The sequence below is a fragment of the Phaseolus vulgaris genome, chromosome 10, assembly GCF_000499845.2.
Source record: "Phaseolus vulgaris cultivar G19833 chromosome 10, P. vulgaris v2.0, whole genome shotgun sequence".
Classification (NCBI taxonomy): Eukaryota; Viridiplantae; Streptophyta; class Magnoliopsida; order Fabales; family Fabaceae; genus Phaseolus; species Phaseolus vulgaris.
The window spans coordinates 38348807-38361792 of record NC_023750.2 but is presented as its reverse complement, the minus strand read 5'-3'; the positions used below and the strand labels follow the sequence as shown (position 1 = coordinate 38361792).

General features: G+C 30.9%; 2 protein-coding genes across 2 annotated transcripts; both read right to left on the bottom strand.

Annotated features, from left to right (window-relative positions):
- Positions 1–616: 616 nt before the first annotated feature.
- LOC137818583 (uncharacterized) lies at positions 617–2432 on the bottom strand. The gene is made up of 5 exons (XM_068622099.1): positions 2067–2432; positions 1785–1863; positions 1464–1654; positions 987–1056; positions 617–880 (listed from the first exon to the last, which is right to left on the bottom strand). Exons 1-5 carry the CDS (start codon positions 2211–2213, stop codon positions 735–737), a joined length of 633 nt encoding a protein of 210 aa, XP_068478200.1. The 5' UTR covers positions 2214–2432; the 3' UTR covers positions 617–734.
- A 731-nt stretch (positions 2433–3163) lies between these two features.
- LOC137819164 (adenine DNA glycosylase) lies at positions 3164–7725 on the bottom strand. The gene is made up of 7 exons (XM_068622933.1): positions 7224–7725; positions 6452–6511; positions 5876–5995; positions 5714–5811; positions 4697–5241; positions 4220–4326; positions 3164–3378 (listed from the first exon to the last, which is right to left on the bottom strand). Exons 1-7 carry the CDS (start codon positions 7626–7628, stop codon positions 3286–3288), a joined length of 1428 nt encoding a protein of 475 aa, XP_068479034.1. The 5' UTR covers positions 7629–7725; the 3' UTR covers positions 3164–3285.
- Positions 7726–12986: the final 5261 nt, after the last annotated feature.

The window sequence follows — 12986 nt, the reverse complement described above, 5'->3', positions numbered from 1 at the left end:
AGTAGGGATTTTGAATTTCAAAGAAATAAAAAAATTTTACAGCACAAAAATCAAAATTTAATTTCTTTACCTAAACTAAAACTTATTTAAGTGAAATACGAATCTTGTTCTCTTAACTCTGGACTAGGGACTTTTTCCGATTCCAATAATCTCTCGCTTTATAGTTAACAAGTTTATATATATATATATATATATATATATATATATATATATATATATATTCTACAAAATTTTAAATTGGAAAATATTTTAAATGCGATGATTGAGTGAGGGTGGAAGAATAAGTATTATCAGTTCAAACTAAATTAAATTAATTATTTGGTTTGATTCGTAATTTTCAAATTTAGAAAAAGATTAACAATTAATATCAAATGCAAATATAAAATTTAATAACTAATTGAGTCATCATAAAATCTAGAAATTGACATTTACGTGACAATAAACAATAGAATAATAGGGAAAAGTTACACGTATTTTTTTATGGCCAAATTACTCATGATAGTACCTGGAAAAGGTGAAATGAGATTTAAAATGTGTTGTTTTGTTACCAAATTATCATAAACATGTGCATTGATCACCAAAAGATCCTATGATTGAAGACATGTACAATGAGGCATTGATCAACATAATCATTTTGTATACGATTCAATAATCAAAGGAACAAGAGAATATTGAATTGTATAATACATCATCAGCAACCAAACTATAACTTCATCTTTTAGAGATTAATCTTTCTATATAGGAAGGATTCCCTGTGCTGCCAAACGTTTTTCAACCCAAAAGATAATGTGTTTTGCTGTGATCTTCTTTTCATCAACAAGAAATGGCTCAACAGTGCTTGCTCCTCCATTATATGATGACAGAGAAAACCCCTTTGGACCTGTTCAAGTGAAACACAATCTGATGCAATCATTTGTTTACATGAGCCTTTAATTCAATGGTAATGTGATGCCACTTTCTCAAGCAAACAAAAAAATGGTGCATACCAGTGATTCCTGTGGGGAAGAAGGCCCAAAATGAGTAGGGGTTGCCTTTCTTCAAAAGGGAACCTTCTAACTGTCAATCACAACCCAATGAATTGTTCAATAATGTAAAGCTTTATAGATGAATAATTCTGTACAGTAATCACTTTCTTACTAATCTTCTAAAACATTTTCTTCCTTTGTAATATAGTACTTCATCAAACAGTTGGAGTATTAACAGAAAAAACACTTTTAAAGAATGTAGTAGCATTATTCATGTCAAATAAGAGCAAGCTTATGAAGACACACTTCATTGAATTTTTCTAATGTTAGTTTGGCATCACAACACAGTCTTCTTGACTAATTACATTGACATATATTTAAGATTTTCAGTTTGTGAAAAAAGAGTCAAGAACACTCAATTACTTGTGTGATTAATGACAACCATAATGGTCTTGAACTGCATAATAGTTTTTTTCATAGTATGTCTACATTACTAACCCTATTGTCATTGAAGACTAGCTCAATGTTTGATAAATCTTCTTGGGCTTCAAATATTGCTTTGAGTGAAGGGATCACATCCTCCTCCATCATCTGAGGTAGAGGCTTAACTGGTGCTTTAGCTGGAGGTTTTTTTGCTGGTGCAGCTTTTGGAGCTTCTTCCTTTACCTCCTCCTTTGTTTCAGCAGTAGCTAAGACCAGAAATTGCAATAACAGTTTCAATTAGACTAATCACACTCACCCCAATGCAAAATTTTAATAACTAAACAAGCAAACCAAAGAGGTTTAAAACTTTTCATTATGTTAATGCAGAAAACACACCTGCTGTGCTAGGAGATGATTCTTGAACAGCAGAGCAGGTGATTCTGTTTCTGCTGGCTGTTTTATATTTACTTGCAATCTGCAACACAAGAAGAACAAATATTGAGAAGAATCTTCACATAATTTTACAGTTCATTACATTAGAATTATCTCATCCAATACTTGCAAGTGAAAGCTGTAACTAAAATTTAGTCCTTCGATGAAAAGAGAAATTAATAATATTACACGCAGATTCCTTGATGGATTAAATTTGAGCTGAAGTGAATAACCAGAGAGACATACCAAAGGTAGAATTGGTGATGATGATGAGGATGAGGTGGGTATGACAACATTCTGAGAGACATGCAAAGAAGAAGTTGATGGTAATGAACACAAACGAAAGCTAGAATCTGCAAGTGCTCCACCTCTTAACAAAATTGCCATTTGCATTCTTTCTCTCTTGATGCTTTGATTGTGTTCTTTTACTTTGCTTTTCTCTTTTTTCTGTTTAGTCACCAACCATTTTTTCTTTCAGTGATTTTGTTAACAGTTTTGGTCAGAAATATGCGTGGGAGGAACAAAATGAAAGAAGCTAGCTTGTGATCCACATGGTGCTTGAGACAATATGTACCACTGATTTTTGAAGCCTTTTCTTCTATCTATCTGTTTAAGAAAAATAAATAAATAAACTTAGAAACTGGGAACACTACTGTACAAAACTAAGACTGGCGTGAGTAGTGACCACAAGTGGCAATGAATCAATGAACCAGTTTCAACCGTGAATAATAAAATTGTTATACACAAATCAAATACAACTTTAGCTTGTTTTTTTCTTACTACTTTTTTCCAACAACGCTTCTCCAATCATTTCTCACCACTATAGTTTTACTTTTAGCAAAACAAAAAGAGGTAAAAAAAAGTTACCTAAGCATTTTCTATGGGTAAACATGATGTTGAATATATCTTTGATAATAAACAAAGAAAAAGCATTAAAAATGTTTCTTTCTTATAGTTGAGTTAATTTTTTTAACATTACACATACATTTTGACTATAATAATCTGAGACGTTTAGAATTAAATCATATTCTTATTTAATAAATTTATAAGTAAAAAATATGGGAAAAACTAAAGAGAAAATGAGAAATGAATCTTTTTGGCTAACTCTGAACTATTTACAAATCTATACATCAAAATTCACAAAATTAAATTTTGAATATTAAATTGTTGTGTAAAAATAAATCGAATAGACGAGATTGGTACAGTTGCAGTTTATAACCGCAGAGGATCGATATGCCAAATTTAAGATATATTGGTACCTTAAAATTATGGAAAAGCATAACAGTGCAACCAAGACCATAGATATCACATATTCCAATGCATATTAAAAAGGTAAAAATAGCTTGAACAATTAACAATGCAGTCTATTAATAATAAATGCAATGCAAAAAAGTATTACACCGTTTTTACATTAAAATTTGTAATTAATTAACTAGCACAATGAGGTTAAATCTGATCCACGGGGCTAGCTTCTTTGTGTTCTTCTGGTTCTCTTTTTGGTTGGCACATGGTTAGAAGGAAGAGCTTTCTGCTTAAAGTTTTGAACCATGTTGTACACCTGCAGCACCATGGCAATTTTAATAACAAAAATATGGTATCAAGGTTTAAAGCAAGATGAATAAAAGAAACTTCAAATTTTATCCTTGCCTGCATTGAAGCTAAATCTTAAACATACTGAGTTATCTTACAAACAGCATAAAATAAATAAACATTGATTGAAATGTTAATACACTTGTTGTAACATACTATTTAATGGATTCAAATCATAGAGCTCAATCAATGTGGACACACAACACTAGTCATGCATATCAATTGTGCTTCCCATGGCTGTTTCAAAGACTTTCAAGAGTGTAAAATTTTGTTTGTTAGGATGAACTCCTTCAATGCATGAAAATTCTATGAAAGGGATAATAGATATGCAAATAATTTTCTATTAACTATGGTGCAAAACTAAGATGCTAAGGTATCCTTAAGGGAAAACAGTATCCCTCTTGAGATTCTGAAATAATGAAACAACTCTAAAAATAGAGCAAAGTTAGAAAAGACCCCCTTGAAGAGGAAACTAAGGAAAATTCTGGAATATTAAAAACTCAACAGGGTGAATTTGTTGCATAAATTCACATTTTTTAGAGAGAGGCAATGTCAACATATTTGGAAGATATTTGTAATTTTCCAAATTGAGGGCGATGATTAAGGTCTCTCATTCGGCTTGCTCATCAGGACAAGCATGAGACCTAAAAGTAGTGGTTAAGATCTCTTCTGTACATCAATCAAACTAAGGAAAGTGTTAAACAATTCCTTACACAAAAGAACCTAAGAAAAGACACACTTTCCAACATATTTACAGAAGTTAAGAATGACAAGAATTAAGTATAAGGTTGCTAAGTAAAGAATACTACCTTTCTTACACTTGTTGTCAGTCCCATACCAGAAAGTGCATTGCTGTAAACGCACTTCCAAGTTGGTTTATTATCTGGGCTTTTGAACAAATCATCTTCTCCTCCTTCTGGAAGAAAAAGAAGTTAACGTTGGTACAAAAAACCAGCAAGTGTAAGTAAAGTAAGTGTGATCTGGAAGAACCAAAAAACTTAGGAGAAGTTTGGAGAAAACTCTTCCATAAGCCCTTCTACAAAATGAAGTTATTTATTCCATAAGCTGAAATTAGTTTACACGAATTAAAAGTCAAAATTTGGAAAAAGTAATAGAAAATAACTCCTGCAAATTAATTCATGCATAAGCTAATTTTAAGTATAGAAAAACTAATTTCATTCTTCCTTCTTATTTTTCTTTCAAAGAAGGGTTTATGGATAAGGTTTTGCAAACAAACCCTTAATCCAACTAGCAAGTTGCAATGTCATATAGAAAGAGGCTTTCACCTTTAAATTGTAACACTAGCAATTCAACATACAACTTGAGGCGAATGTGACTGAAAATGTGAACAAATTCCCCTATATCTTCCCTCAAAACTATATTGCAAGTCTTTCTGACATCAATTTTGAAATTTGCTTTCAAGAAGCGGTCCATTGCTTCTCTTCTAGTCGTCAATGGAACTGTTTCTCCATCCAGTAAGACAGATGGAAACTCCCAGAGACCAGCAAGCAACCCTTCTTCAGGCCTTTTAACAAGAATAAACTTGCTAATGGACTGGTTTTTGTCTAACAATGCTTCAGCGCCAAGTAATTCAACAACACATACAGCAGAGAAATCACGTCTTTGTTTAACCTTCACACCCTTAACAGGATAATCTGTAACTGCTACTGCAGTATCATGTTTAGCATTTGATAGTGCTTGACAAAATTCTGATGCTGGACATGAGGAACAGCTTGGGTTCAAAGGGGTGCATACAGTTGCCCCAAGTTCCATGAGAGCCTGATTGAAGTCCCCAGGACGAACGGGATCAACCAACTGAGCTGCTAATTTCCTTAATCTCCAATTCCAAGCCAACAAGAAAGAGTAAATGAAAAGAAATACAAAATTGATTATAAAATAAATATGTAGTGCCAATAAGAAATTAGTAAAACTAACTATGGTGTACTAATAGCCTATATATGTACGTTAGGCAAAACCAATTAAAAAAAGCCACCATTTAGATTTTAGAGACACATCATATCTGATAAGAAACTCAGAGCTCCCACTCAATTCAATTATCTGTGCCATGCATGTGTATCCCCATTAGTTGTGGAAAAGAACACAAGAAATATTTAGAAATGATTTATTTTTACCAATATAATAGGTTCAACATAATGTATCTGCCACAGCAATATTTGCTAGATGTGTAATTTGATGCATAAAAAAGCTTCTTAATTTCCCATTGTTTCTTAACCGGGTAAAAGATTTGGTGAGGACTGAAATATCAAAATTATAATTTATTCTAGAAGTTGACATAAACTCACCAAAATCTCTTAACGGTCGCCGAGTCTTTTGGATTCGTAGAAACAGCCCTTAGTCTAGCAATCACCCTTACCACATTTCCATCAACAACAGGTACCACCTGATAACTTAAAGAATGAGCAATGGCAATTCTTTTATGAAAGCACTACACAGAAACTGCCCACCTCTTTAAATGCAATAGAAGCAATTGCTCCAGATGTGTAGTCTCCAATTCCAGGAATCTTTAGTAGCATAGAAGCCACTTTAGGAATTTTGCCACCTTCTGCAACTACTTTCTTTGCCCCCTGACAGCAGAAATGGAAAGAATCTGGTCAAACCTTGCAGCATGTATTGGTAAAAGTAAATTATCCCTTATTGATGTACACTTTTACTTTCTTTAAGTAGGACTTTCCTTCTCATTACTCACTACACAACATCAAATTGAGGATCTTTTCACCTATATCAAAGGCAGAAACAAAGTTCTTCAACAAGACATTAAAGATCTTGACATGAAAGGCTTCAGATACTCTATGTTTGGCAATATCCAGTATATGAACTATGAGCTTTTGATGCATGCATCAAATGCCTTGTCTTTTGCTGCTTTTACTAAGAAGGTGGAAACTATATACTGAAGGGTTTAACACCATAATTAACTATTTCAAAAACAATCTCCAATTGGCCATTAGGGTTATTTGTAGGTCTGGTAAAAGATAAACAGCAGAAGCAGATGAAAACACAAGTCAATTGTCATGAGGGAGCACCTCTAAAAGAAAACGAGCTCTTCGGTAGTAGCCCAAACCTGCCCACATCTCATTTACTTCCTGCACAAAAATGCCAATAATCACATGGTGAAGATACAATTAGTCTTCAAATCACAATAACAGCTTTTAATTTTTAAACAAGTTCACACAAAGAAAACAAAATTTCACCAATAAAAACAGAGAACAAAGGAATCAGAAGAAATAATCTGGTATTGCTATCTACAGTACTCCAAAGCACATAGGGTTACAGAGGCTCCTAAATGTAAGGGGTGGGTGCCTACAGCCCTTCTGCCTTCATAAACCTTCAACAGCCTTGCTTGCAAAACTGTAATCCAAAGTTCCCTTTCTTCTTATACGAAGCCCTAAAACTTTGGCTCCAATAATATACAATCCAGCAACAATAATCAAAACGAAAGATCAGCCATCTTGAAGCAGAGGCATTTCCACTACCATCAGCTTATTTTCTCAAATTTTGGTAAAAAAAGCATTAAACAAAATTAAAAAAACTATCAACTAGAATGTGAAATCATGGGATCAAATTATCTGCCCCAAAGTACATAACTTGTTAAAACCATAATATCAAAGCATAAATAAAGTTTGCCAATTTTCATGACAAACCCCCAAACTCTTATAAAAAGATAATGGATTAACATAAATGTTGCTATGATGTTCAGGAGTATCATAACTACCCATCAAAATACACATTAAAAAAACAGTTTTTGAAAGAAAAGAAAAACGACTAAAGGGAGTGGAAAAGCAAAGGAAAGAAAACCTCGAGAGAAGCTTGTGCAAGATGGTAAATGGTGGGCCATTTTTGCATCCAACGATTGTAATATGCAATAACAGTCTGAACCCTTGTTTGCTGGAGCATAACCTCCGAGACCCACACCCCATAAGCTCTTCTTTCCAATTCTTCTTCTTGTTTTTCTTCATCTTCACGGTGATGTGTTCTCCAAGGAAGGTCCCTGCGGTTTAGGTCGTACCAGTCCAAAAGGGACACTCTCAGTTTGTGAGTCTCGTCTTTGGAGAAGGAAATAGCGTCCTCTATGTCTTCCACTTCCACCAAAGGTTGTGGCTTTTTGCTCGCCCCAACAATACTCCTTCTACGCATACTCTTCTTCTTCTCCGACATGTTGGAACCTAGAGGTGGTGGTGACAGTGCAAAACTGAAGAACATAAAATTATTTTGCAACTTCACTCCATTGGAATAGAAAGAGTTGGGTATGAAAATAGGAATGCAGAACGAAAGTTTTGCCTCCAGCTCAAAAAATTGATAAGATGCTCAAGTACCCGCTTCTGGTAATATTTATACTGTTAAATTTAATCAAACACCATTTTATGTCACTAGGAAAAAAACACTAAGTTAATTCAATTTTTTTTTGTATCTTCAATTTATTACTTTCTTTTATGATTATGGTTTTCAACTTTGTATTTTCGAATTTTTTTTTCTATCTTTCAGGCTTAATTACATATATTTTCTAGTGTGAAGTAATTTTCGGTCTAGTATAAAAATATAATATATTTTAATTACACATTTTTTATTCTTTTATATATTTTATCACTAAATTTTTAATTGTGTTAATGTTAATATTAAACTTTCAGTTTTAATAATTTTATTATTTGAATGTTAAAATTACATATAGTATTTTTTTCCCAATTAAGTAATAATGATATACCAAATAATTTATATCAAAATAAAAGTAATATATTTAAAAAAATGATGGATTTTTGCAATTATAAAACTTAAAAGACCACTGAAATGAGATTTTGTCTCTTATCATTTAGGTAGTGTTTGTTTATGGTGTGGCATTGTAGCAAACGGATGAAAGGGTGTCACCCTATTTGTTTCAGTGGAGCGTTGAGAGTTTAGGATTTAGGATTTAAGGTGGTTTATGTCGTCTTCTCACCACTTAAGAGAAAATATAGGATGGTAAGGGGAAAGCCTCATGGAAGAGGTTGAAATACTATACTACCCCTTATTTTCTTCAACTTTATACTTTATATGTTGTGCCATAAAGTTTCCTCATTCTGGTATATAAAAACATGTTTCTCGATAGTTAAGAATTCACTCAATCAAATTCAAACTATCATTATAGACATTTGTCTTTGTTTAGGGGCTTCTAGAGGTTCCTAAGTTAGCACAATGCTAAGAGAGTGAGTTTGGTGGTGCATCTTTGATCTTAGGTGAGCATTTAGTGACTTTTGTAGCGTGCCTAATCGATTATCACTGAAAAACAACACAGAAGATAATCGATTATGTTGGTGCCATAATCGATTATCTATTCTTTTCTGGTGAGCATAATCGATTATGTGCTTTGTGTAAATATCAACTTAATCAATTATGTTGCAGCATAATAGATTATGTTGGATTTTTTTTAACTGTAAGCATAGTCGATTATGTCTCTTAAATGTTTGGATAATCGATTATGTGGTATTTTTAAGGCAGAGGATAATCGGTTATGTTTATATTTTTTTCACATTCTTGAATTTATGTGATGCATGATATTTATTTTCTTTTTTTAATCAAATGTGTATTGTTGTTAGGCACAACTTCTTCTTCACAAGTGCATCCTGTTCTTGTTCTGGTATTCTTCCTCCCTAAATTTCTGTGATGCGTGATATTTGTTTTCTTTTTTTAATCAAATGTGTATTGTTGTCAAGCACGACTTTTTCTTCCTCACTAGGGTTTTAGAATTTAATTTATTTAAATTATTTTAAAGTAGTTATTTATGTTAATAATTCTGTAATCCTATATGTGAATTTTTATTTGAAATTTAATAATTATAATACTAAAAACTATTCTTATTAAGTTGTTTATCTAATTTATTATTGTATATTTGAAAGAAAAAATTTGATGAAATATAAGTATTTATTTTATTTGACATGAATTTAAATTAAAAATGTGAATATGTTATTTTAAAATATTATTATTAATAAAAATGACTTTTGTGTTTTTTATGAAAATTAATTATATATATTATTTTAAAATAGAAATATTAAGATAGTAATGAAATATAAAGTTTTAATCTTATATTTTATTTTTTCACATTTTGCATACACATAACACAATCTTATAAAATAGATACAGTTAATTTTTCACATTTTACATAAAATATTAATCTTATAATTAAAAATATTATAAATAATAAAAAAATTAATTTAAAAATGAAAAATAATAAAATTATATTTAAATTCTAAATTTTATTTATTTATTATTTGAATTTTACATTATTTTGTCTTTCATTTATAATTGAAACTTTCAATTATTTTAATTAACTAAAATATGTACAAAATTAATAATTATTTATCTTTTTTTATACACAAGGATAAATTTGTAATATTACCATTTACATCATTAAAAATAAATTAAAATACCATTACAACCATCTCATCACTCACGTATCTAAATACATTTTCTTCACATAAGTTGAGGGTGTGAGTGAGTGGAAGTGTGAGGATTGAGAAAAAAAGTTAAGGATGTTTGGATTGTGGTATGTTAGAGTGGATATGTGAGGAAAGTTTATTGAAATATGTGAGCGATGTGATGTTTTGTTAAGAGTATTTTTAAATTATTTTTAATGATTGAAATTGTAAGATTACAAATATACCCTTGTATATAAAAAAAGAAAATAATAATAATAATAATTAATTTTGTGCATATTTTAGTTAATTAAAATAATATAAAATTGTAATTATAAATAAAAGAATAAAATAATATAAAATTAAAAGTTTAAATATAATTATATTATTTTTCATTTTATTAATTTAAATTAATTTTATTGGTTAAATTAATGTATTTAGATAATTTTAATATTATTTATGGTTATTTAATTTATATTATATTATTTTATACAATATTAAGTATAATTTTATATAAGAAAACTAATATTAATGATGATTTTTAATTATCATTGATATAAGAAAATTATATTTGAGAATGGTTGAGTCTCCATTAATGTAAAATGATTGATATTTATTGTTGATTGATGAATTATGATTAACCGGTAGGAGTTCAATTTATCAAATTTGAACGTCATAAATTGATATCTTGATATTACAGAATATATATATATATATATATATATATATATATATATATATATATATATAAGTTGCTCCTAAGAACGTTTCGGAAAGGGACGGTAAATTTTTCAAAATATTAAATATCTCTAAAGAAAAAATATAATTTGTATTCTTCTAATGAATAATTTCTTTACAGTAGGTGAATAAGAATCTCCACACATTGTTTTTGTTTCTAAAAGTGATGTTGATTTCGTTAAACTGTATTAAGACGGTACTTTTAAGTAAACTTTTTGCTTACGGTCATGGTTAAGAAAAAGTCTTACATGGACTTAAAATAATAACTTTAATCGAAATAAAAGAATCACATTAAAAGGACGCACCCTTGCTATAAAACAATAATTTGCTCAACTAAATTCGTTTAAGGTTTCAAAAAATAATCATTCTAAAATTAAAAATAACTATTATAAACTTTATTTTGGTAATTTTCATAATCCAAATTGAAAACCAAAACAAAATACAACATCTAACATCATCCTCTTGTTACAATATTATTATCTAATATCATTCAACTTCTCCTCAAACACACACTTACTTAAATATATATAAATAAAAATAGATAAAAAAAATTATTCTCCTACTCTGAACATACTTTTTTGTTAAGTCTTTCCACATATAATATCTCTTATTTTTATGTAACCCACTATCACCATATTTGATAAACATTTACAAAAAGAAAAAAAAACTGAGTTATGTTAGAGTTGAAAAAACATTTTTATAAAAAAAACTATTAAACAATAACAACTATACATTTCAATTTCATTTCATTCCCATTCATTTAAAACACAGCGGTGTCTTTCAAAATAAAAGAAAATTATCATTAATGTCAGAATTTTATCAACAAACATAAAAAACTCTACTTTTGCAAGATACATTTGAGTAAAAAAAAACATACTATCTTTAACAACATTGCATAAAATAACAACTAAGTGTTTCTACAATCTAAATTAAAAAAAAATAAAAAATTAAAGACACATAATGACATCTATCTAGGTAATAATTACATGTGATTTGAATGTTGAGGAGTTACTTAGTAGGAGGAGCAACTAATTCCCTCTTGATCTTGATCTGGTTCAAAGTTATGGTCCTCCAGGCCCAGGCAAGTATGTTCTTCACCACCACCCATTTCTTGAGCCTGCACCTTCCACTTGTTGCTATCTGCATAGCAAAATCAACACATCACGGATGCTGATACGTTACTAAAATCATACACCTAATATTCTAATAAATTAATATTTTATTATTTTTATTTTATTTTTTAATTTAAAATATTATTGTATTTTTATAAGGAATTGTGAAGTGTGTGAATTTTAGTGTTGTTTGACGGTGTCAAAGAAAAGTTTTTTTTTGTTTACCTGAAAATCAACTTTTCCAACTTCCTATTCCTCCTAACTCGCTCCACACCCACCCAAAAACTCTCAACACTTTCACTTTGAACAGAGCATGGGTATCCATGAAGTAGCACCAGAGATTTACAAAAGAATATTACAAGTAATGAAAGTCACCTCATTATTCTTCGTCTGGTCGCAGCGAACATGCTTTCGTCCATTATCAGCAAGAGCCATGTCTGTCACACAATATTGTTAAGATATTGGGAGGGAAAGTGAGGTGACTCGGACGGGGATGGTCACCTGTGCGGCTCCTACTCGTATCGCTCGCCGCCGTGGCTCACTCTCGACGCCTACTCGTGTTCGCAAGCGCTCGCGTTCACCTCCGTTTGTCTTAATATTTTCTCTGCTCCTCCTCGCTTATTGTCTCAACTCTTCGGTTCTTTCTTTATTTTCTCTTTATTCTGCTGTCGTTGCCTTGTTATAAAGGCACCTCTGTTTACTAATAGAAAATGACATTTATGCTTTCTTTAGATTGAGGAGGGGATTTGTAGGAGGAGGGGATTAAATGGATGCTTACGTGGCGGGATGGGAGACATTTTATGGTTTTGAAGATGAAAAAGAAAAAAACGAGAAAATGAGGGATGCTTACGTGTGCGAGACATTTTATGGTTTTGAAGACGAGAAAATGAGGAATGCTTACGTGGCGATAGACATTTTATGCAAGACGGAAACATTTGCTTGAAAAAAAAGGCAACCTAAACACTGCTATGTGGCAAGCTGAAATGGCAAGGGGTACTTTGTCATCAGAAGTTTGAAAATTTGAGAAAGGATCCCGATTTTTGGACATCTACCATACAACTGCCAACGTGGCATACAAAAAATATTATTTTATTTAGATTGTGGGGCTCAGAAAAAATTTGAACATTTAGTGTTTAGGATGCGGTAGAATGTGAAATTAGGTTTTATGAAAGGGATTGAGTTTAGGTTTCTTCTTCTCCACCACATCGTCTTCCAGTTCTAGGTTTTAAGAAAGGGGTTGAGTTTAGGTTTCTTCTTGTCCACCACATCGTCTTCCAGTTCTCCACAAGCTATTTGTTCGAAGTTGTCCGCAACCTTTATGTGCA